At 50.2% G+C, this 25,351-nt stretch overlaps 2 protein-coding genes across 2 annotated transcripts in view; one reads left to right on the top strand and one right to left on the bottom strand.

The window, feature by feature from the left end:
* Positions 1-5,219, top strand: part of LOC119941309 (collagen alpha-1(I) chain-like) — a 37,035-nt gene extending 31,816 nt beyond the window's left edge. Inside the window, exons 14-16 of the mRNA XM_038761679.1 lie at positions 4,330-4,434; positions 4,898-4,926; positions 5,124-5,219. Of these exons, the coding sequence (XP_038617607.1) occupies positions 4,330-4,434; positions 4,898-4,926; positions 5,124-5,219 (230 nt within the window). The remainder of the gene's footprint in view (positions 1-4,329; positions 4,435-4,897; positions 4,927-5,123) is intronic.
* Positions 1-25,351, bottom strand: part of TENM4 (teneurin transmembrane protein 4) — a 391,883-nt gene that overhangs the window by 81,898 nt on the left and 284,634 nt on the right. The window lies entirely within an intron of this gene.

Raw genomic sequence — 25,351 nt, 5'->3', positions numbered from 1 at the left:
GATAATACAACCTGATTAGCTTGTATTTACCTCAGCGCTTAGAACAGTGCCGGGCACATCGTAAGTGCTTAACAAATACCATTGCAGAGAAGCAGCGTGGCTCAGTGGAAAGAGCCCGGGCTTGGGAGTCAGAGGTCGTGGGTTCTAATCCCAGCTCAGCTACTTGTCAGCTGTGTGACTTTGGGCAAGTCACTTCACTTCTCTGTGCCTCAGTTGCCTCATCTGGAAAATGGGGATTAAGACTGTGAGCCCCATGTGGGACAACCTGATCGCCTTGTATCCCCCCCCCCCCCAGCGCTTAGAACACTGCTTTGCACATAGTAAGCGCTTAACGACTACCAACATAATTATTATTATTATTATTACTGTCAGCTGTGTGACTTTGGGCAAGTCACTTAACTTCTCTGTGCCTCAGTTGTCTCATCTGGAAAATGGGGATTAAGACTATGAGCCTCATGTGGGACAACCTGATCGTCTTGTATCCCCCTCCACCCAGCGCTTAGAACACTGCTTTGCACATAGTAAGTGCTTAACAAATACCAATGTATTTATTATCATTATTATTATTATTATTGTCAGCTGTGTGACTTTGGGCAAGTCACTTAACTTCTCTGTGCCTCAGTTGCCTCATCTGGAAAATGGGGATTAAGACTGTGAGCCCCATGGGGGACAACCTGATCGCCTTGTATCCCCCCCCCAGTGCTTAGAACCCTGCTTTGCACATAGTAAGCGCTTAAAAAATACCAACATAATTACTATTATTATTTTTGTCAGCTGTGTGACTTTGGGCAAGTCACTTAACTTCTCTGTGCCTCAGTTGCCTCACCTGGAAAATGGGGATTAAGACTGTGAGCCCCACGTGGGACACCCTGATTGCCTTGTATCCCCCCCACCGGCGCTTAGAACAGTGCTTGGCACATAGTAAGCGCTTAACAAATACCATTATTATTATTATTATTGTTATTATTACCATTAAAAAATCGGTTGGATTGATTGACGGATTGACTGCAGCCTCAGGCCCTGTCCTTGTCCAACCCCCCCCACCCCCCACCCCGTTGGCAGCTGAGGGACACTGCACCGTCCTCCCCAACGGGACAAAATCAATCCCCAGCGTGAAATCTCAATTCCTTCCAATGATGTAAGAGGCAGAAACCAGGGTTGGTGACCCCGACTAAAGTTTGCAGGCTGGGTAATTAGGCTCCCTCTCTCCTCCCTTCCCTCCCTCCAAATCAATCAATCAATCAATCGTATTTATTGAGCGCTTACTGTGTGCAGAGCACTGGACTAAGCGCTTGGGAAGTACAAGTTGGCAAAATATAGGGACAGTCCCTACCCATCAGTGGGCTCACAGTCCAAAAGTACATCTGAGTACAGAGAAGCAGCGTGGCTCAGTGGAAAGAGCCCGGGCTTTGGAGTCAGAGGACATGGGTTCGAATCCCGGCTCCGCCACTTGTCAGCTGTGTGACTTTGGGCAAGTCACTTCACTTCTCCGGGCCTCAGTTCCCTCATCTGTAAAATGGGGATTAAGACTGTGAGCCCCATGTGGGACAACCTGATCACCCTGTATCCTCCCCAGCGCTTAGAACAGTGCTTTGCACATAGTAAGCACTTAACAAATGCCAATTATTACTATTTATTATTATTATTATTATTATTATTATTATCTGCATCAGTTACAGAATCCCCCTCTGCCTCCCACCCCTTCTAGACCGTAAGCCCGTTGGTGGGTAGGGACTGTCTCTATATGTTGCCAATTTGTACTTTCCAAGCACTCAGTACAGTGCTCTGCACACAGTAAGCGCTCAACAGAGAAGCAGTGTGGCTCAGGGGAAAGAGCCCGGGCTTTGGAGTCAGAGGTCATGGGTTCGAATGCCGGCTCCGCCAATTGTCAGCTGGGTGACTTTGGGCAAGTCACTTCTCTGGGCCTCAGTTCCCTCATCTGTCAAATGGGGATGAAGACTGGGAGCCCCCCGTGGGACAACCTGATCACCTTGTAACCTCCCCAGCGCTTAGAACAGTGCTTTGCACATAGTAAGCGCTTAATAAATGCCATTATTATTATTATTATTATCTGCTCCCATGGCTTCAAGTACCATCTCTGTGTGGATGATCCCCAAATCTCCATCTCTAGCCCTGCTCTCTCTCCCTCTCTGCAGTCTTACATTTCCTCCTGTCTTCAGGACATCTCAACTTGGATGTCCAGCTGACACATCAAACTTAACCTGTCCATAACAGAACTCCTCATGTTCATTCATTCAATCGTATTTATTGAGCGCTTACTGTGTGCAGAGCACTGTACTAAGCGCTTGGGAAGTACAAGTTGGCAACAGAGACGGTCCTTGCCCAACAGCGGGCTCACAGTCTAGAAGGGGGAGATGTTCCCACCCAAACCCTGCCCTCCCCCTAATTTTCCCATCACTGTAGACAGCACCACCACCTGCTCTGTCTCACAAGCCCACGACCTGGGAGTTACGCTTGACTCATCTCTCTCATTCAACCCACACAATCAGCCTGTCACCAAACCCTGTTGGTTCGATCTTCACAACACCGCTACAATCTGCCTCTTCACCCATCCAAACTGCCACCGCGTTAATCCGAGCACTTATCCTATCCCACCTTGGTCACTGCAGCCGCCTCCTTGCTGGCCTCATCATCATCATCGTCATCATCATCAATCGTATTTATTGAGCGCTTACTGTGTGCAGAGCACTGTACTAAGCGCTTGGGAAGTACAAATTGGCAACATATAGAGACAGTCCCTACCCAACAGTGGGCTCACAGTCTAAAAGGGGGGAGAAAGGCCTCCTTGCCTCCTGTCTCTCCCCTCTCCAGTCCATACTTCACTCTCCTGCCTGGGTCATTTTTCTTACAAAACCGTTCAGCCCATGATCACTGTGGGTTGGGAATGTGTCTGATAATTCTGTTGTAATGCACTCACCCAAGTCCTTAGTACGTTGCTCTCTGCACATAGTCAGTGCTCAATAAATAGCGCGGATTGATTGGCTCCCCTCTCCTCAAGAACTCCAGTGGTCTCCCATCCACCTCTACATCCAAACAGAAACTCCTCACCATCAGCTTTGAAGCACTCACTCATCTTGCTCCCGCTTACCTTCCCTGCTGTTCTATTACAAGCCGGCCTACACACTTTTGCTCCTATAATGCTGGTGAGAAGGTTGCAGAGAGGCTGGCAGGAAGATTACAGGGCGGCCAGTGGGGAGGGTGGAAAAAAGTTAGTGGAGAGATGAGGAGGCCGGCGGAGAGGTTGGGGGGAGGCCACAGGGAGATTGGGGAGAGGCTGTAGACGGGGAAACCGCAGAACGTTTCTTGAAAAATCCACTTGGCATTTTCCACCCATAATTAAGGCAGGTGTTATTATTTCCAAGGGCAAAGGAAAACATCTTCCATTCTTCCCCACCAAAAGGTCAGCTCCCCCCTCACTCAGCAAACCTGGCACTGGTACAGCGCGAGTGTGTCTGTGACACGCACACTATAACATAAGAGTTGTATCGTCTTGGACAACTGACTTGGCGATTTACTGTTCATAATTCAACGGCGCTCTTTTTCCTTTGTCTTTCCCTCTGACTATGCTCGCTTAGAGTTGCAGCCCTGAGGGGCACGGGAGCTCTGTCTAATCTGCTCACCCCAAATCCACCCAAGCGCTCAGCACAGAGCTTGGCACTCAGGCAGTGCTTAATAAAGAGACCTCATGCTATGGGAAGGTTGTAGCATAGTCACCTGTGATTCGTGAGAATGAGTGGGCTGGGGGGAGAGAGTTAGAAGAGGCCGCCAGGATGGAAATTTTTGGATACGAGTTCCTCTATTATTGCTCCTGTTGCCAGAGCGTGGGCTTGGGAGTCAGAGGTCATGGGTTCGAATCCCGACTCCGCCACATGTCTGATGTGCGACCTTGGGCAAGTCACTTAGCTTCTCTGAGCCTCAGTTGCCTCACCTGTAAAACGGGGATGAAGACTGTGAGGCCCCACGTGGGACAACTTGATCACCTTGTATCCTCCCCAGCGCTTAGAACAGTGCTCAGCACATTGAAAGCGCTTAACAAATGCTATTATTATTTCTAGACTGTGAGCCCACTGTTGGGTAGGGACTGTCTCTATATGTTGCCAACTTGTACTTCCCAAGTGCTTAGTACAGTGCTCTGCACACAGTAAGCGCTCAATAAATACGATTGATTGATTGATCTGCACTCCAGACCTGTAAGAACGTGAGCCCTGTGAAGGACAGGGACTGAGTCCTACCTGATTCCGACACCATGGGTTCCACTTAAGCTCTGGGATGGGTGGGCTCTCTGAGACCCCCGCCTCCTGCCCGTAGGTCAGCCCCATGACCATCCCCAGTCCCCGAGGGGAGGGAATAATTGGGAGCTGGTGACCCTGCGGATGCTGGCCCAGAGACCACCCCCACAAGCCGGCCCGGGAGGCAAAAGAGCTCAATTCTCACCCGAAAGTCTTGCCCAGAAGCCTCGTCCTACTCCGTTCTCTCCCGGAAGCTTTGTCTCGATCAGTTCTCTTCCAGAAGCCCCATCTTGCTCAGTTCTCTCCCCGAAGCCTCATCTTGCTCAGTTCTCTTCTGGAAAACCTCACCTCCCACAGTTCTTTCCCAGAAGCCTTGTCTTGCTCCATTCTCTCCCAGAAGCCCCGTCTTGCTCCGTTCTCTCCCAAAATCCTTGCCTCAGTTAGTTCTCTCCCAGAAGTCCAGTCTTGCTCAGTTGTCTCCCAAAAGCCTTGCCTCGGTTAGTTCTCTCCCAGAAGCCTGGTCTCGCTCAGTTCTCTCCCCAAAGGCTCTCTGCGCCGCGACTCCATCCCAAGCAGGGCCCCAGAGGCAGGGCCCATTTGGTGGGAAAAACCTGAAATTCTGGTCTGATGCCGCTTGGCCCCTGGAGAACCCAGCCAGAGCCTGGAAGCGGGGGAGGTGACGAGAACGAGAGCCCCGGGGAGACGGGAAAGCAGGCCCGTTCCATGTGCGGCAGGCTGGGGAGGACTGGGGCCCCCCGGCCCTGAGCGGGGAGATGGAGGAGCGGCAGAGACAGGGTGGCGGAGAGGCAGCCGGGCTGCTCCAAATCACTCCTGTGGACCGGGAGCCGGGGTTCCCTCCCTCCCCCTTGGCAGCAGCACAGGGAAAGCTCCTCACCGCCCCCGCCGCCTGTTGTAATCGGCCGGGTGCGTTGCTGCTGGTTGCCGGTTGTTGCAATGGTATTGCAGTAGGCTCTGGTACAGGGAGAGAAAGGGAGGGAGACCGGGTTTGGGGCTAACAATTTGTTTCCTTCACGTACCGATCGATCCATCATGCCGCTGGTTTCTTGGACTGTCAGGGGGAGGGCCGGGCTGTGGCTGGGGCACAGACCAGCGGGGTTAAAATCAGTCGGTCAGGGGTCAGTCGACTATTTACTAAGCACTTAACACTGTATTAAGTGCTTGGGAGTGTACAATGGAACAGTAGAACAGACACCTTCCCTGCCCACAATGAGCTTACAGTCTAGAAGTGATGGGGACGCTAAGCATCCAGTTCGGTACTCTGGACTCTGTATGTGTAAGTTCGTGCGTGAGTGTCATCTTTGGGAACATAAAGGATGTTCCCAAAAACCACACGATCATGCCCACAGGCCACGGAAAGGACCGAGAAGCTGAAAGTGACCCGGGGGCTGAGAGGGGCCCGGGCGGCCCGCACCAGAGCCGGTGGGGCCTGAGGAATCATCTCCACCCCGCCCGAGTGGGCCTGGGACGCTGCTGTGGAACAAGTAGCCTCGATTTCTCCCTGCCAGGTGGCCTGTCATCCAACCCCCCTGGCTCTCCCCCAGTGGCCCAGCACAGACCATCCAACACCCCTGACTCTCCTCTCCCCATCCCTGACTCCTCCTGAGTGACCCAGCATGGGCCATCTGCCTTCCCCCGCCGCCAACTCTCCCCATCCCCAACTCTTCCCCCAGTGACCCTGCACGAGCCATCCGACTCCCTTGGCTCTTCCCGTCTCCATCTCCTACTCTTCCCCTAGTGACCCAGCATGGACAGTCCAACTCCTCTGTCTCTCCCCTCTCCATTCCTGACTCTACTCCTCCAACCCTGGCTCTCCCCAAGTGGCCCAGCACAGACCATCCAACCCCTGGGACTCTCCCCTCTAACACCCCTGACTTCCCGCCAGTGATCCAGCACGGACACACGGGACCACATCCAACACCACACCTTGGGAGCCGGCTGCTCCCTGGGGCTCCCTGGGACTGTCCCCTGCTGGGTTCTCCTGGGTGAAGACACCTAAGGGAGATCAAACTCCAGCTTGCTGCCTCTCCCTGCCGCTCTGCGCCCGCCTTTCCTGCGGCTCGTGCTCATTCGGTGTCGGGGCGGCCCCTCCCAACAGTTAGAATCAGTGAAATCAACTAATCTTGAAGGGAAATTCATGAGTTGTGGTAGCTATGGTGATCCCATGGAGCCATGGAAACCGTTCTCAAATAGGCACACCCATGGTGACAGGGAGGCGGGAAGATCACCATCGACATTATTATCCACAGAGCTAAGCGCCTTTCCGTGCGCAGAGCTCTGGGCTGAGCATCTATTGTGTGCAGAGCGCTGTACTGAGTGCCTAATTTATGCCATTTATGTGCCAGAGGAGCCAAACTGAGGGGCCCAACTGAGGAAAGTGGCCGTCCTGACCGCTGGAATGGGCCCCGGCTTAGCCGTGAGTGGATTCCTCTCTTCCGGATAAAACCGACCGTCCACCCCAATTTGGCTCCAGGCCCCAGCATATCCCCCCGCTGGGGGTCTTCAGGATCCGCCCCATCCCTCTTACCGGGACATTCGGTCAGAAGCAGTGTAGCCTAGTGGATAGAGCACAGGCCTGGGAGCCAGAAGGACTTGGGTTTTAATCGCGGCTCCGCCGCTTCTCTGCTGGGTGACTTGGGGCAAGTCACTTCACTTCTCTGTCCCTCAGTTCCCTCGTCTGTCAAATGCGGATTAAGACTGTGAGCCTCCTGTGGGACAGGGACCATGTCTTACCTGATTAGCTTGTATCTACCGCGGCACTTAGAATAGTAAGCGCTAAAAAAATACCATAACCCCCCGAAAAAACTCGCTATATTGAGCACTTAATGTGCTCTTGCTTAAGCAAGAGATGTATTCCATGCTCCGTACCTACAAGAAGCTCCCCCTCTCATGATGCAGCTGGGCATAAAGTTATTTACAAACAGTGGAATCGAACTAAAGAAATGAAATGTTCAATCAAAATACCCAAACAGACCCAAGTGCTGGGATTGGGTAGGAAGAGGTGCAGGAGGTCGTCACTGCTGGATTTGTTAACTCAGGGTCTGGGTCACTGGGGGAGGCTGAGGGGTGGGAGAGGGAAGAGTCAGGGGGATTGGTGGTCCGTGCGGGATCGCTGGGGAGAGTCAGGGATGGAGAAGAGACAGTCAGGGCTGTTGGATACGCTATACCGGGGGGAAAGTCAGGGAAGTCGGACGGTCCATGAGGGGGTCACTGGAAGAGAGTCAGGGTTAGAGAGGGGAGAGCCGGGGGAGTTGGGTGATCCCAGGACTTGAGCAGATCACGACAACGTCCTAGCCTAATGGGTAGGGATCATAGCGACCCGTTACATCGTTCCCTCTGCCACCCAACGTTCGTCCTTGTGTGCATGAAGGAGTGTGGCTGGGAGTGCCCAGTCTACCCTGGGCACACAAATCTACCTTGTTCAAGGAAACGTCTTCAAAATAATCCTCAACTTTTTCTTTGAGCCATGCGGGAGTTTTCAAATCCCTTCTTGGGAGAGGTTCCAATAAGAGCTTTACGCTGATAACTTTTCCTATCCCGGGTTTCGCCGGGGCGATCACAGCTCCATTCTTCTCCCGTCATGTTGTTTTTATCCTCCCGGCACAGAACCCGTCTAGGCTACAGCACCCCTCACGTCATCTGCCACAAACTGGGGGAAACTGAGGGAGGTGGGCTTGCAACTGGCAGGGAGGCTGGTCCTTGGAGATACACGATGGGAATGAGTGAGTAAACCACCACCTGCAGACGCTGGCTGTCTTTCACTCATCTCCCAATCGATCAATCATACTTATTGACTGCTGCGGGGTCTGGAAGGGCTGTGTCCGTGTGTGTGTGTTTGTGTCTGTGTACCTCTCTGTGGTTGTTAATTTCAGGCCAGGAGCTGAAAGGATCCCTGAATCCTGGAACTAGAAGAAGCATCACCCGGTAGGGCCCTGTTCCGCCCTGGAATGCCCCGTGGAGGGAGATCTCCCAGCCTCATATGGAGGGTGGAATTCCAGTGCCTGGCACAGTCTTTTAGACTGTGAGCTCACTGTTGGGTAGGGACTGTCTCTATATGTTGCCAATTTGTACTTCCCAAGCGCTTAGTACAGTGCTCTGCACACAGTAAGCGCTCAATAAATACGATTGATGATGATGGCACCCCATCCAAATCAAAGTTTTGAGGCATGTGGGCAGTGGGGCTGAATGGGGCATTGTTTAGCACAGAGGGGCTGACTGGGGTGGGTTGGACTCATGGTATCTACGTTTTTGTGCTTGGCCACGCCAAACCTACCAAACCGTGAGCAGCGGGAAGCTCTGCACCCCTGCCCCTGGGCACTGTGGATTCTGCCCCCTCCCCGCTGCTGCCCACAGGCCAAAGCTCCGCATAGGGAGGCCATGTGGCCCGGGGACTCCTGTGGCACTGAGGGGACTAGCTGCCCTGTAGACTGTGAGCTCACTGTGGGCAGGGAATATGTCTGTTATATTGTAATAGTAATGATGGCATTTATTAAGCACTTACTATGTTCAAAACACTGTTATAATAATAATAATGGCATTTATTAGGCACTTACTATGTGCAAAGCACTGTTCTAAGCGCTGGGGAGGTTACAAGGTGATCAGGTTGTCCCACAGGGGGCTCACAGTCTTCACCCCTATTTTCCAGATGAGGTAACTGAGGCCCAGAGAAGTGAAGTGACTTGCCCATAGTCACACAGCTGACAAGCGGCAGAGCCGGGGCTTGAACCCATGACCTCTGACTCCAAAGCCAGGGCTCTTTCCACTGAGCCACGCTGCTTCTCTGAGCGCTGGGGAGGTTACAAGGTGATCAGGTTGTCCCACGGGGGGTTCTCAGTCTTCATCCCCGCTTTACAGATGAGGTAACAGAGGCCCAGAGAAGTGAAGTGACTTGCCCAAAGTCACACAGCTGACAATTGGCGGAGCCAGAATTCGAACCCATGACTTCTGACTCCAAAGCCCGTGTTCTTTCCTCTGAGCCACGCTGCTTCTTTACTCTCCCAAGCACTTACTACAGTGCTCTGCAAACAGTAAGTGCTAAATTAATACAACTGACTGACTTAGGAGACGTCTTTTTCTCCCCAATCAAAAATTAAACCTGCAGTCAGTCAGTCAATCAATCGTATTTATTGAGCGCTTACTGTGTGCAGAGCACTGTACTAAGCACTTGGGAAGTCCAAGTTGGCAACATATAGAGACGGTCCCTACCCAACAGTGGGCTCACAGTCTAGAAACCGTATTTATTGAGCGCTTACTGTGTGCAGAGCACTGGACTAAGCGCTTGGGAAATACAGGTCGGCAATGTATAGAGGTGGTGCCTACCCAACAGTGGCCTCACAGTCTAGAAACCGTATTTATTGAGCGCTTACTGTGTGCAGAGCACTGGACTAAGCGCTTGGGAAGTACAGGTGTTAGACGGCCACGGTTTCAGACACTTGTTTAAGGGCTGAGTGGTCAGAAGTCTTCTTCTGTCAACTGGGGCTGAAGAGTGCTTTGCACATAGCAAGCGCTTGACAAATGCCATCGTCATTATAATTATTATTAGAAAAGCGCATGAATCTTCCCTGCGCATCACGTTCAAAATGTGAAGGGGGGGAGCCGGGCGCAACTCAATTAAGGCGGAGGATTTTAGGTGCTTAATTGCCAGAGGCAGCTTAGCATCTGAAGGAATCCAGTTTAGGCGGGAGCCGACAGGGAGGAAGTGGATTCACGGACACTCCCACACTGCTTCGTCTGGCCATCTGTCATCCATCGGTGGTGTTTCCTGAGTCTCTGCCCTGTGCTGGGCACTCTTCAAAGTCTCTCTCTGTCTCTCACTGCCTCTCTCTCTCACAAACACACACACACACACACACACAAACACACACGTCAGGGACCTTGTCGCGCCGAGCACAGCGTTAAAGCTGGAGGTTCTGCTACTTTAAAGCTTCCTTTGGTCACCCGCCTTGTGAGCCGCCGACTATTTCAACGTGTGAGCCTGGGAGACAGCTTGAATTTAAAAAGAAGTGTGTGTTCAAAGCGGCAATGCAATTAATGACGATATGGAAATCAAGGGAAGCTGCTGGGGGTAGCCCCGCTGGTCACCGCGCCTCAGTTGCCCCACTTGTAAAAGAATAATCAATAATATAGAATAATCAATAATATAGAGCACTATGTGCTCTGCACATAGTAAGCGCTCAATAAATACGATTGATGATAATAATGTACCTGACCTGATTGGCGTGTTTCTACCCCCAGCACTCGGTCTAGTGCTTGTCACCTAGTAGGTGCTTAATACCCAAATTATTTGTGGTATTTACTAAGTGCTTGTTAGGTGCTAAGCAGTGTACTGAGCATCAAGATACATACACGACAATTAGGTCTCAGCTGGGGCATCCAGTCTAAGTCAGAGGGAGACTGGGTACTGACTCTCTATTTTACACGTCACTCAATCAAATGTATTTGTTGCACAAAAGTGCACTGTATTAAGCGCTTGGGAAGAGTGCAATATAACCAGAGTTGGTAGACATGTTCCCTGTCCACAATGAGCTCACGGTCTAGGGGGGAGACAGACATTAATATAAATAAATAAATTCCAGCCATGGACCTAAGTGCTGTAGGGCTGAGGGAGGGGTGAATAAAATTGTTATAATGACAAGTGGATATCTGCTGAATCCCCTGGTTGGTCCCATCTCCCCAAACCATTTATATTCCCCCGACTGCCTTCAATCGATGGTATTTATTGAATGATTACTGTGTGCAGAGCTCTGTACTAAGCACTTGGGAGAGTACACTTGGGGAAGCAGCATGGCTCAGTGGAAAGAGCCCGGGCTTTGGAATCAGAGGTCAGGGGTTCGAATCCCGGCTCCACCACTTCTCAGCTGTGTGATTTTGGGCAAGTCACTTCACTTCTCTGTGTTTCAGTTCCCTCATCTATAAAATGGGGATTTAGACTGTGAGCCCCACGTGGGACAACCTGATCACCTTGTAACCTCCCCAGCGCTTAGAACAGTGCTTTGCACATAGTAAGTGCTTAATAAATGCTATTATTATTATTATTATTATTATTACTACAATACAGCAGAGTTAGCAAACACATTCCCTGCCTGCAATGGGCTTACTGTCTCAGAACCAGAGCAACACTGCTGACCTAACATTCGTTTTGGGCCAAGCGCTAATGCTGAGCACTAGGGAAGCAGCGTGGCTCAGTGGAAAGAGCCCGGGCTTTGGAGTCAGAGGTCGTGGGTTCAAATCCCGGCTCCGCCACTTGTCAGCTGTGTGACCTTGGGCAAGTCACTTAACTTCTCTGGGCCTCAGTTCCTTCATCTGTAAAATGAGGATGAAGACTGTGAGCCCCCCGTGGGACAACCTGATCACCTTGTAACCTCCCCAGCGCTTAGAACAGTGCTTTGCACATAGTAAGTGCTTAATAAACGCCATTATTATTATTATTATAGGGTGGAACCAGCTCCTGTCCCATGTGGAACAGACCATCTGAGAGGGCTGTCCGGAGGGCGGGGATCTGATCCCCATTTTACCCATTAGGGAACTGACCCGAGGTCACACGGCAGGTCGGGCAGTGCTGGGACTCTCATATCGCCCACTGCGTTTGTGTCAGACAGTGGTCGGACCCCCGGGCCTCCCTCTGGCAAGGCCGGCACGGATTCCCTGCGAGGTCTTGGCCCACGCTCCCCTCCCTCCCCCTGCCCCAGAGGAGGGCATCAGCTGGGTTTCCGGTCACGCTTCCTCTCCTCCAGCTGGTTTTCCTTCTACCATTTCCGATTTTATTAGAACCCGGCACCACAAGCTACTCTGTAGTGGGACAGGCCCATATGCTCACCGGGCCATGGGTGCTGACTCTGATACCAACACAAGGATATCAATCAATCAATCAATCGTATTTATTGAGCACTTACTGTGTGCAGAGCACTGTACTAAGTGCTTGGGAAGTACAAGTTGGCAACATATAGTGGGGAATATGTGCTGGACATCATCTTGGACAACCGCCGTCCTGGTTAGAAAGGATCACCTGCCACCCCTGACTTTTCCTCAACATCCTGACTCTCCCCTGGTGACCAGGAATGGACCCTCCAATCAATCAATCGTATTTATTGAGCGCTTACTGTGTGCAGAGCACACCTGTGACTTTCCCCCTCCTTTCCTGACTCTCTCCCAATGACCCGGCACAGACCGACCAAACCCCCTAACTCTCCCCTCTCCATTCTCAATTCTCCCTGCGTGATCCAGCAGCCTCGGGGTGAGGGAAACAATTGTTTCTCAAAAGGAGGGGAAGCTGAGGGTCTTACACAGCACTATGAAGGTTTGGAGATTTTCCCCAGGGCTCGGTATTTTCATCTACAAGACTCGCCATTTGGGTGCTGGGCCCCAAGGTCCCTCGGCTGTTGCTGCTGCCGCACCCGGCTCATCCCCCTCCATCCCTGACTCTCCCCCAGTGACGCAGCGTGGCCCACCTAACATCCCTGACTCTCCCCCAGTGACCTGGAAGACTGTCCAACACCGCTGACTCTCCCCTCTCCATTATAGGTTTTCCTTCTAATAACCCATGATAGAACTGTCAACTTAGATGAGACTTGCACACACACACACGCGGGGGACCCAACACAGGCAGGGAACAAAGGTGACACCACATACACACACAACACACCCAAGACTGATTAAATTCTTTTTTTTTTTTTTTAAAGAGGAAACTACTCCATTATTTCCCAGCAGGGCCTTTGCCCCGGGTTTCCCTTGCCACAGATGGAGAGATTTACAACAGGTGAATAATTTCACCCGCTGCGACGGCCAGTTTCCAGGTTATCTCCCTAAGCGGGCCTTCGTTTCCGCCCAGAAAGCCCAGTGTTCTTGGCACGTTCCAACACCCGCCGACACTCGAACGATTAAATTAGGAATTTCTCGACGGAACCGTGAACGGCCAGGTTTTGGCGACTGGTCCGCCTGGTCGGAAGTGAGAAATGGGGATTTGGGGCCGTCCGGGTGGGGCTTTTAGACTGTGAGCCCACTGTTGGGTAGGGACTGTCTCTCTATGTTGCCAATTTGTACTTCCCAAGCGCTTAGTACAGTGCTCTGCACATAGTAAGCGCTCAATAAATACGATTGATGATGATGAACTGGGGAGGCTGGCCGGCTTCTCGGGGACCCGGACCCAAGCTCAGCCTAGGAGCTGGCCGACAAAGGTCTAGCATGCCCGGGCTATGTTCTCAGAGAGGCGCGCCTTTCTCCGAAAGTCGGCCTTCCCACCAGCACCGGGGGTCACCTGAGGCTGAGCCCTTTATTTTCCTCTTGGCAGGATCTGAAGAAGATCAACCGCAAGAGGCCTGGCGCTCGGAACGAGGAAAATGTCCTACTGTGGACAAGGTGGTTCTTAAGGAAGTCGGTTCCAAAAAAGATCCGCCGGCTGACCTGCAGCACCTCGGCCCTGACAAAAGCGGCGCGGCTCAGTGGAAAGAGCCTGGGCTTGGGAGTCAGGGGTCATGGGTTCCAATCCCGGCTCCGCCACATGTCTGCTGGGTGACCTTGGGCAAGTCACTTAACTTCTCTGAGCCTCGGTTACCTCATCTGTAAAATGGGGATGAAGACTGTGAGCCCCACGTGGGACAACCTGATCATCATCAATCATCAGTCGTATTTATTGAGCGCTTACTGTGTGCACAGCACTGTACTAAGCGCTTGGGAAGTACAAATTGGCAACATATAGAGACAGTCCCTACCCAACAGTGGGCTCATGCTTAGAACAGTGCTTCGCACATAATAAGTGCTTAACAAATGCCATTATTATTATTATTATTATATTCCCCCCTCTGCTCCCCCCCACCCCTCAGCCCTGCCATCTCCCCTCGCCCTGCGGCTGCCTCAGCTCTGCCCCTGCTCCAGCAGAAGGAGCCCCCAGCTCGGGGAGTCGGGAGCCCCAATTTCTTCCTCGGCTCGGCCTGGAGAAGGCCAGCATGGCACCCAAGCCGAGAAGCGTGTCACTCTGTGTTTCGCCCCATCCGCCTACTGAATTGTTGCACTCCAGGCCCCCGCAGAAGCGACCGGCAGGGAAAGACATCGGAAGAGGCACCGCGCAAGCCACTAGCAGTAGAATCAACTCCTCCACACGGGTTCTCAATCAATCAATCAATCGTATTTATTGAGCGCTGAGGCCTGTGGTGGTGTGAGGCCTGTGGTGGCCTAGAGGTGAAGGTAACAGCCTTGAAAGGCTGGAGGCCTGGGTTCTAATCCCCACTTGGGTATAAGAGTTTATAAAACCTGTAAATACGTAGCAGTGTTTAGAATAAGTTATCTAGACAGGTGGAGATAAAATTTTTTTTAGACTGTGAGCCCACTGTTGGGTAGGGACTGTCTCTATGTGTTGCCAATTTGTACTTCCCAAGCGCTTAGTACAGTGCTCTGCACATAGTAAGCGCTCAATAAATACGATTGATTGATTGATTGATTGCGGAGCACTGTACTAAGCGCTTAGTTTAGTACAGGGTTCTCCACCCGGAAGGAGTCTGGGGACCGAGGGACACTGAGGGACACTCAGATTGGCAGGGCACAGAAGTTGTCTGGGACAAGTGGGGCCCACGGCTCACCGACACGTGCCTGGCTTAGCATGGCTCCTAGCGATGCTCACAGGAGGACATGACTTTGGTCAAGGCCTGGCCAGGAGCAGGGCTGAGGAAGGGACAGAGCGAAAGCCACGGTTTCTATTAGCCCAGAGTGATAGTATTTACTATCATCATCATCATCATCAATCGTATTTATTGAGCGTTTACTGTGTGCAGAGCACTGTACTAAGCGCTTGGGAAGTACAAGTTGGCAACATATAGAGACAGTCCCTACCCAACAGTGGGCTCACAGTCTAAAAGGGGGAGACAGAGAACAAAACCAAATATAGTAACAAAATAAAATAAATAGAATAGATATGTACAAGTAAAATAGAGTAACAAATATGTACAAACATATATACATATATGCAGGTGCTGTGGGGAAGGGAAGGAGGTAAGATGGGGGGGATGGAGAGGGGGACGAGGGGGAGAGGAAGGAAGGGGCTCAGTGTGGGAAGGCCTCCTGGAGGAGGTGAGCTCTCACTAGGGCCTTGAAGGGAGGAAGAAAGCTAGCTTGGCAGATGGGCAGAGGGAGGGCATTCCAGGCCCGGGGGATGACGTGGGCCGGGGGTCGATGGCGGGACAGGCGAGAACGAGGGACGGTGAGGAGATTAGCGGCGGAGGAGCGGAGGGTGCGGGCTGGGCTGGAGAAGGACAGAAGGGAGGTGAGGTAGGAGGGGGCCAGGGGATGGACAGCCTTGAAGCCCAGGGTGAGGAGTTTCTGCCTGATGCGCAGATTGATTGGTAGCCACTGGAGATTTTTGAGGAGTGGAGTAACATGCCCAGAGCATTTCTGGATGCTTACTAAATGCTTACCATTTGCAGAGTACTATTCTGGGCACCTACTGTGTGCAGAATGCCGTCCTGGGTGCTTACATCGGCTTCCGGGCCCCTCGGGCGGGAGGTACAAATGGCGTTAGCCTGACTCGGGCGGCCATCCAAAATAATAGTAATCATTAATAAATAATTATGGCATCTGGGAAGTTCTTACTATGTGCCAAGCACTGTTCTAAGCCCCGGGGTGGGGGCGGGGGGATATTCTATTTACTATTCTATTTATTTTGTTAATGATGTGCATCTAGCTTTCCTTCTCTTTATTCTGATGACTTGACACCTGTCCACATGTTTTGTTTTGCTGTCTGTCTCCCGCTTCTAGACTGTGAGCCCGCTGTTGGGAGGGACCGTCTCTAGATGTTGCCAACTCGGACTTCCCAAGTGCTTAGTACGGTGCTCTGCACACAGTAAGCGCTCATTAAATACGATTGAATGAATGAATGAATGCAGGGTGTTGCACTGGACACTAGTATATGTGTTTGTACATATTTATTACTCTATTTATTTATTTATTTTACTTGTACATATCTATTCTATTTATTTTACTTTGTTAGTATGTTTGGTTTTGTTCTCCGTCTCCCCCTTTTCGACTGTGAGCCCACTGTTGGGTAGGGACTGTCTCTATATGTTGCCAACTTGTACTTCCCAAGCGCTTAGTACAGTGCTCTGCACACAGTAAGCGCTCAATACGATTGATTGATTAATAGTGAATTTTACTATACTTTCGCAAGGGTTTAATACAGAAAGCACAGAAAGCACTCAATAAATACCATTGGTTGGTGAAAGAACTTGAAAGCCCAGTCCCATCTCCTCTCTTATCTTCACCACATCCCTCTGAAGTCAGGAGGGGCAATAATAATAACAATAATAACAATAATAATAATAATAATAATAGTGGCATTTGTTAAGCGCTTACTATGTGTGAAGTACTGTTCTAAGCGTGTGAAGATCTGCCCCTTCCTGTATTTTAGGAATGCTTCACTAATTTTTAAAATGGTATTTGTTACTATATGCGAGCACTGTTCTAAGTGCTGGGGGGGAATACAACGTTATCAGGTTGTCCCACTTGGGGCTCACAGTCTTAACCCCCATTTTACAGATAATAATAATAATAATGATGGCATTTATTAAGCGCTTACTATGTGCAAAGCACTGTTCTAAGCGCTGGGGAGGTTACAAGGTGATCAGGTTGTCCCACGTGGGGCTCACAGTCTTCATCCCCATTTTACAGATGAGGTCACTGAGGCCCAGAGAAGTGAAGTGACTTGCCCAAAGTCACCCAGCTGACAAGTGGTGGAGTCGGGATTCGAACCCATGACCCCTGACTCCAAAGCCCGGGCTCTTTCCACTGAGCTACGCTGCTTCTCTGAGCAAGCATTGTTCTCCCCAGTTCCCAGCTGACTGATGCTCAGAGAGGGTAAGTGACTCATCCAAGGTCACACAGGAGGCGTGTGGCAGAGCTGGGACGATAACCTGGGTCTCTTCATTCCTTCATTCAATTGTATTTATTGAGTGCTTACTGTGTGCACAGCACTGTACTAAGCGCTTGGGAGGTACAAGTTGGCAACATATAGAGACAGTCCCTACCCAACAGTGGGCTCTCCCGGCTCCCAGCCCCTCGCTCTTCCCAGACGCTCCCTGCCAGATGGAAAAATTGTCCTAAGCCAAGGCCCGAATTAGGTTTCGGCCCAAAGTTAAGGGTTTTGTTCTGGAACTTGGGCTCCTTGATGGCCTTCTCCGGGCCTCTTCCACAGTCATTTAGACTGTGAGCCCACTGTTGGGTAGGGACTGTCTCTCTATGTTGCCAACTTGTACTTCCCAAGCGCTTAGTACAGTGCTCAGCACACAGTAAGCGCTCAATAAATACGATTGATGATGAGGAGGAGTCTTCTCCCTGGTCTGTGGCGCCCCCTGCTGGCCGGAGGGGCCCCTATCGTGTGGTCCCTGAGTTCCCGTTCTGGGAATGGGTACAATCAGTCAATCCATGGTATTTATTGAGCGCTTGCCGTGTGCGGAGCACTTTACAAGTACTTGGAAGAGTACTATATAGCAGACTGGGTAGAGAAACAGCGTGGCTCAGTGGGAATCAATCAATCAATCAATCAATCGTATTTATTGAGCGTTTACTGTGTGCAGAGCACTGTACTAAGCGCTTGGGAAGTACAAGTTGGCAACATATAGAGACGGTCCCTACCCAACAACAGTGGGTTCACAGTCTAGACAGTGGGAAGAGCCCAGGCTTGGGAGTCAGAGGTCATGGGTTCGAATCCCAGCCCCGCCACTTGTCAGCAGGGTGACTTGGGGGCAAGTCACTTCACTTCTCGGAGCCTCAGTTACCTCATCTGTAAAATGGGGATGATGACTGTGAGCCCCACGCGGGACAACCTGATCACCTTGTATCCCCCCCCCCCCACAGCGCTTAGAACAGTGCTTTGCACATAGTAAGCGCTTAACAAATGCCATCAAAAAAAAAATCACTTCACTTCTCTGGGCCTCAGTTACCTCATCTGTAAAAAAACGGGGATTAAGACTGTCCCCCATGGGACAACCTGATCACCTTGTATCCCCTCCAGCGCTTAGAACAGTGCTTTGCACATAGTAAGCGCTTAACAAATGCCATCAAAAAAAAAAAGTCACTTCACTTCTCTGGGCCTCAGTTACCTCATCTGTAAAAAACTGGGGATTACGACTGTCCCACATGGGACAACCTGATCACCTTGTATCCTCTCCAGCACTTAGAACAGTGCTTTGCACATAGTAAGCGCTTAACAAATGCCATCATTATTATTATTATATGTTCCCTGTCCACAGGGAGCTTGAAGTCTAGAAGGGCAGACAGACACTGAAAGAAATTTCAGATATGGTCATAAGTGCTGTCTCTTCCCACCCCAGACCATTCTTCACTCTGCTGCCTGGATCCTTTTTCTACAAAAATGTTCAGTCCATGTTTCCCCCGCCGCTTTAAGATACACCTCCGCATCAAACTCCTTACCATCAGCTTTTGTACTTCCCAAGCGCTTAGTACAGTGCTCTGCACACAGTAAGCGCTCAATAAATACGATTGATTGATTTAAAGCACTCAATCCCCTCGCCCCCTTCTACCTCACCCCACCACTCTCCTACTACAACCCAGCCTGTCCACTTCGCTCCTCTAACAGCAGCCTACTCACTTCTCTCCATCTCGTCCATCACGCTGCTGCCGAACTCTCACCCACGTCCTGCCACTGGCCTGGAAAACCCTCCCTCTTCGAAGCCGACAGAAGATCACTCTCCCTTCAAAGCCTTATGCGAAGCAGCGGGGCTCAGTGGTAAGAGCCCGGGCTTTGGAGTCAGAGGTCATGGGTTCAAATCCCGGCTCTGCCAATTGTCAGCTGTGTGATTTTGGGCAGGTCACCTCACTTCTCTGGGCCTCAGTTCCCTCATCTGTACAATGGGGATTTAGACTGTGAGCCCCCCGTGGGACAACTGGATCACTTTGTAACCTCCCCAGCACTTAGAACAGTAGTAAGCACTTAATAAATACCATTATTATTATTATTATTAATGGCACATCTCCTCCAAGAGGCCTTCCCTAAGCCCTCATTTCCTCTTGTCCCACTCCCTTCTGCGTCACCCAGTTTCACAGCGCTTTCGTACATAGCCATAATTTACTCTTTCATATTAATGTCTGTTTCCCCCTCTAGACCGTAAGCTTGTAGGCAAGGAAATGTGCCTGTTATATTGTTGTGCTGTACTCCCCCGAGCGCTTAGTACGATGCCCTGAACATAGGAAGCACTCAATAAATATGACTGACTGATTGATTGATTGAGGCTGAGGGTGAACTAACTGCCCTTTACCTGGAGTCGCAGCTCATTTTACCTTCGTATCTGTGTTCCTTCTCTCAACCTCTTGGACATTTGTCAAATTCTCTCTGTGGAGCGTGCGTTTCTCAATGCTCTATCAACTCTGTTGTATTGTTCTCTCCCGAGCGCTTAGTACAGTGCTCAGCCCTACAGCCCTTACATCCATATCCTTACCCTCCGCTGCTTATCCTAACAGTAATCAATCAATCAATCAATCAATCGTATTTACTGAGCGCTTACTGTGTGCAGAGCACTGTACTAAGCGCTTGGGAAGTCCAAGTTGGCAACATAGAGAGACGGTCCCTACCCAACAGTGGGCTCACAGTCTAAAAGGGGGAGACAGAGAACAAAACCAAACATACTAACAAAATAAAATAAATAGAATAGATATGTACAGGTAAAATAAATAAATAGAGTAATAAATAAGTACAATTCATTTTGATGTCTGTCTCCCCCACTACTGAGGGCAGGGAGCACGCCTCCCAACTTTATTGTACCTTCCCAAGGCTCAGTAAAGTGCTCTGCACACAGTCAACGCTCCATAAATGCCACTGACGAATGGTCTGACTTTTAGACTGCGAGCCCACTGTTGGGTAGGGACTGTCTCTACATGTTGCCAATTTGGACTTCCCAAGCGCTTAGTACAGTGCTCTGCACACGGTAAGCGCTCAATAAATACGATTGATGATGATGATAGACGTCACTCGCGGATAGCGGCACAGAAACGGGAACCGAATCGGGTTCCCCCGGGGAGTGGGGGATTTTTCTTCCGCCGGTTTAATCTTTCTGTCGGAGGCAAGGCCCTGGCGCGCAGCTTGGCCCTGCAAAGAAAGGATAAGGCAGGTTTTGGCCGCCTCCAGATGGGGTTAGATTAAGCTCCTTATCAACCTGCCAAGCAGCACCACCACTTCTTCACTGCTGGGCCCAGAGCATGCCAGCCTAGAGAGCCTCCGCCGGGTGGGCCTGCTGGGGACGGGGCGGCTTGTGGGATCATCATCATCAATCGTATTTATTGAGCGCTTACTATGTCCAGAGCACTGTATTAAGCGCTTGGGAAGTACAAATTGGCAACATATAGAGACAGTCCCTACCCAACGGTGGGCTCACAGTCTAAAAGGGGGAGACAGAGAACAAAACCAAACATACTAACAAAATAAAATAAATAGAATAGCTATGTACAAATAAAATAGAGTAATAAATATGTACAAGCACATATACATATATACATCAGGGCATCAGGGGGCATTTTGGGGGCTCGTGGAAGCATTCCCTCCCCCCCCGCCTCCTCCGGCTTGACGTAGAAACGACCCTTGGGGGCCGGAGAGGCGGCGTCAATTCTCTGCCCCGAAGGCCTGAAAATAACTCACGGACCCCCAGTCCTTGACGGGAGCGTCTTGGCAAAGGACTGATGGGCACGGGTGGGTTGGCATCATGTCATGCGGGAGTGGGGAGATTCAGCTAGGAAGAGACGGGGCTTGGGAACTGAGTGCCTGGTTTCACTCTGGGTGGTGGGGAAAAGCGTTTGGAAATCCTTCAATCAATCAATCAATCAATCAATCAATCAATCATATTTATTGAGCGCTTACTGTGTGCAGAGCACTGTACTAAGCGCTTGGGAAGTCCAAGTTGGCAACATCTAGAGACAGTCCCTACCCAACAGTGGGCTCACAGTCTAAAAGGGGGAGACAGAGAACAAAACCAAACGCACTAACAAAATAAAATAAATAGAATAGATATGTACAAGTAAAATAAATAAATAAATAGATTTTCTTGAAGATAATCTTCTTCAAGAAAAGATGCCAATCCCCCTCCTGCAGGTGCCCCGTCGTTCATTCTTTCAATCGTATTTATTGAGGGCTGTGAGCAGAGCGCTGTACTGAGCACCTGGGAGAGGACAATGCCACAGTAAACAGACACATTCCCTGCCCACGATGAGCTTGGAGTCGGGGGCGGGGGGGGGCGGGGGAGACAGGCATCAATACAAATAAATAAAATGACAGATATGGACAAAAGTGCTGTGGGGCTGGGAAGTGGGGAAGAGCAAAGGGAGTGAAAGGAGTGGGAGATGAGGAAAGGGGCCCCCCCGCCTCTACCCATTTCCCCCAACTCCCTTCTCCCCAGTCCCTTGGGCATCATTCCTGAACACAACAGCTAGGGATGATCAGAGAAGCAGCGTGGCTCAGTGGAAAGAGCCCGGGCTTTGGAGTCAGAGGCCACGGGTTCAAATCCTGGCTCTGCCACTTGTCAGCTGGGTGACTTTGGGCAAGCCACTTCACTTCTCCGGGCCTCAAGTTCCCTCATCTGTAAAATGGGGATTAAGACTGTGAACCCCCCGTGGGACAACTGGATCACCTTGTAACCTCTCCAGCGCTTAGAACAGTGCTTTGCACATAGTAAGCGCTTAATAAATGCCATTATTATTATTATTATGACCAGGAGTCGGGGGGGCACTGGGAGGGGGTCACCACCTCCCTGCCCCAACCCAAGCACTGGCCCTGTCAACCCCACATCTCCTCCTCCTCTGCCCATTCACACATGTCAGCACTAATTTCCAAGCGTGCCTCCGAGCCCTGGATAATGGAACAGGAGATTGGGAGCCATTTGCCCACAGCAATTCACCCACAGCTGGCTTTCAGCTTTCATTTGTTATATATATATATATATATATATATATAAAAGCGAAGCGGGTATTTTTTTATTGCTCTAATTAAGCTTTTAAAAGCTGTAACTGCACCCAGGAAAAAAAAAAACCCAACCCTCCTGTTGTAAAAACGGAAGTGCCAACGTTTTAGAAAGCAACAATTAACGCGCCTCCTGGGGGAGAGCTGTCTCATCCATTCATTCCTTCAGTCGTATTTATTGAGCACTTACTGCGTGCAGAGCACTGTACTAAGCGCTTGGAAAGTACAATTCGGCAACAGATAGAGACAATCCCTACCCACCAACGGGCTCACAGTCTAGAGGGGGGAGACCGACAACAAAACAAAACAAGTAGGGAAGCAGCATGGCTCAGTGGAAAGAGCCCGGGCTTTGGAGTCAGAGGTCAGGGGTTCAAATCCCGGCTCCGCTGCTTGTCAGCTGTGTGACTTTGGGCAAGTCACTTCACTTCTCTGGGCCTCAGTTCCCTCACCTGTAAAATGGGGATTAAGACGGTGAGCCCCACGTGGGACAAACTGATTACCTTGTATCTCCCCCAGCGCTTAGAACAGTGCTTGGCACATAGTAAGCGCTTAACAAATACCAACATTATTATTAAGTAGAGACAGGCGTCAATAGCATCAAAATAGATACATAGAATTATCAGACATATACACATCCACTCCTAACCACATCATACACTACACACACATACACCATGGGGATGAAGACGGTGAGCCCCACGTGGGACAACCTGATCACCTTGTATCCACCCCAGCGCTTAGAACAGTGCTTTGCACATAGTAAGCGCTTAACAAATGCCATCATTATTATTATTATTATTATTATATAATATTATACTTATAATATTATTATTATTGGGGAAGCAGCGTGGCTCAGTGGAAAGAGCACGGGCTTTGGAGTCAGAGGTCATGGGTTCAAATCCTGCCTCCACCACTTGTCAGCTGTGTGACTTTGGGCAGGTCACTTAACTTCTCTGCGCCTCAGTTCCCTCATCTGTAAAATGGGGATTAAGACTGTGAGCCCCACGTGGGACAACCCGATCACCGTGTAAACTCCCCAGCACTTAGAACAATGCTTTGCACAAAGTAAGCGCTTAATAAATGCCATTATTATTCTTAGTACAGTGCTCTGCACACAGTAAGCGCTCAATAAATACGATTGATGATTATTCTCTCCGCACACCTTCACATACATACACGCCCTTCCCTCCCTAGAAGTCCCTCTGGGCCCCGAAGGCAAGCAGATCAACTCTTCCTGGCGCTGCTGACAAAATCACAATAAATAAGCAATTCACTTGCCTACGGTTCAGGGAAAACAGCCTTGAGAGGAAGGAAGGTTATTGATGTACAGTATTTATGGAGGGTTGTAAGACAGATTATGCCATCAGCAAATGAGGTCAGAAGAGGAGCGCGCTGTGCTGGTAAACAGGGCGGCTGGCGGAGGACAGAAGCTACATTAACTGCGGTGATCCTTGAAGCAGACCCACCATCTCTTTTGACCAAGCCAGCGTCCAGGAGGGGACACAAAGCGTGGGGTTCCCTCCTGTTTTCATCTGGCAGCAGTTTGGGAAAGAGTAAAAACGCAAAGACGCCGGCTGGTTTTTTTGTAACCTAGATGCCAGGAGAAACAGATCCTTGTAAGCCCTGGAATTTGTAGTGCACTCCTCTTTCTGAAAGCGCCATGGCATTCCTGATCTCTTTTGGTTCTCACAATTTCCCCGGGAGAGGCATTCATTCATTCATTCATTCATTCAATCGTATTTATTGGGCGCTTACTGTGTGCAGAACACTGTAGTAAGCGCTTGGGAAGTACAAGTCGGCAACATATAGAGACGGTCCCTACCCAGCAGCGGGCTCACAGTCTAGAAGGGGGAGGGAGGGAGGCAGGGAGAGAAGCAGCGTGGCTCAGTGGAAAGAGCCCGGGCTTTGGAGTCAGGTCATGGGTTCAAATCCCATCCCCGCCACTCTTCAGCTGACTTTGGGCAAGTCACTTCACTTCCCTGGGCCTCAGTGACCTCATCTGTAAAATGGGGATGAAGACTGTGAGCCCCCCGTGGGACAACCTGATCACCTTGTAACCTCCCCGGTGCTTAGAAGAGTGCTTGGCACATAGTAAGCACTTAATACCATAATAATAATAATAATAATTATTATTACTGTGTGCAGAGCACCGTACTAAGTGCTTGGAAAGTACAGTGCAGCAATACAGAGAGACAATCCCTGCTCACAACAGGCTTACAGCCTAGAGAGGGGGGAGACAGACATCAGTGCTCAGTAAAAACCAATTGGTCAATGATATCCCGGATGAGCCCCCTTTTTCCAGCGCTTAGAACAGTGCTTTGCACATAGTAAGTGCTTAATAAATGCCATCATTATTTTATTTTTTTTTATTATTACTGAGCACCTACGAGGGCAGAGCACCATACAGCTTGGGAGAGTGTTATAGAAGTAGGAGACATGATCCCTGGCCTCAAGGGGATTATAATCTAATGGTTATCAAGCCAGTGCTCAGAATACACTGAACAAGCGTTGGTATTTCCCGAGCACCTCATCATCATCATCATCATCATCATCATCATAAATCGTATTTATTGAGCGCTTACTATGTGCAGAGCTCTGTACTAAGCGCTTGGGAAGTACAAGTTGGCAACATATAGAGACAGTCCCTACCCAACAGTGGGCTCACAGTCTAAAAGAGGGAGACAGAGAACAAAACCAAACATACTAACAAAATAAAATAAATAGAATAGATATGTACAAGTAAAATAAATAAATAAATAAATAGAGTAACAAATATGTACACACATATATACATATAAACAGGTGCTGTGGGGAAGGGAAGGAGGTAAGATGGGGGGATGGAGAGGAGGACGAGGGGGAGAGGAAGGAAGGGGCTCAGTCTGTTGGGAGCGGCATACACAATACGGAATTCCATATTCTATGAATCCATGATTGCAGATGGAGGTGGAGCGTTCTGGGAGAGAGATGCCCGGGGAGTCACTGTGGGTCAGAGACGACTCGACGGCATAAGACAAAACAAGTGTGTAGTACAGCGCCCTGCCCCAGCTACTATGACTCTGGACTCCAGGCATGCTTACTCAGAAAATAACATGATGGTGCTATTTATTGCCGTTTAAAAAAGAAACCTGGAGTCGGGGAT

This window comes from Tachyglossus aculeatus, chromosome 20, assembly GCF_015852505.1.
Source record: "Tachyglossus aculeatus isolate mTacAcu1 chromosome 20, mTacAcu1.pri, whole genome shotgun sequence".
Taxonomy (NCBI): Eukaryota; Metazoa; Chordata; class Mammalia; order Monotremata; family Tachyglossidae; genus Tachyglossus; species Tachyglossus aculeatus.
This window is presented reverse-complemented; position numbering and strand designations above follow the sequence as displayed.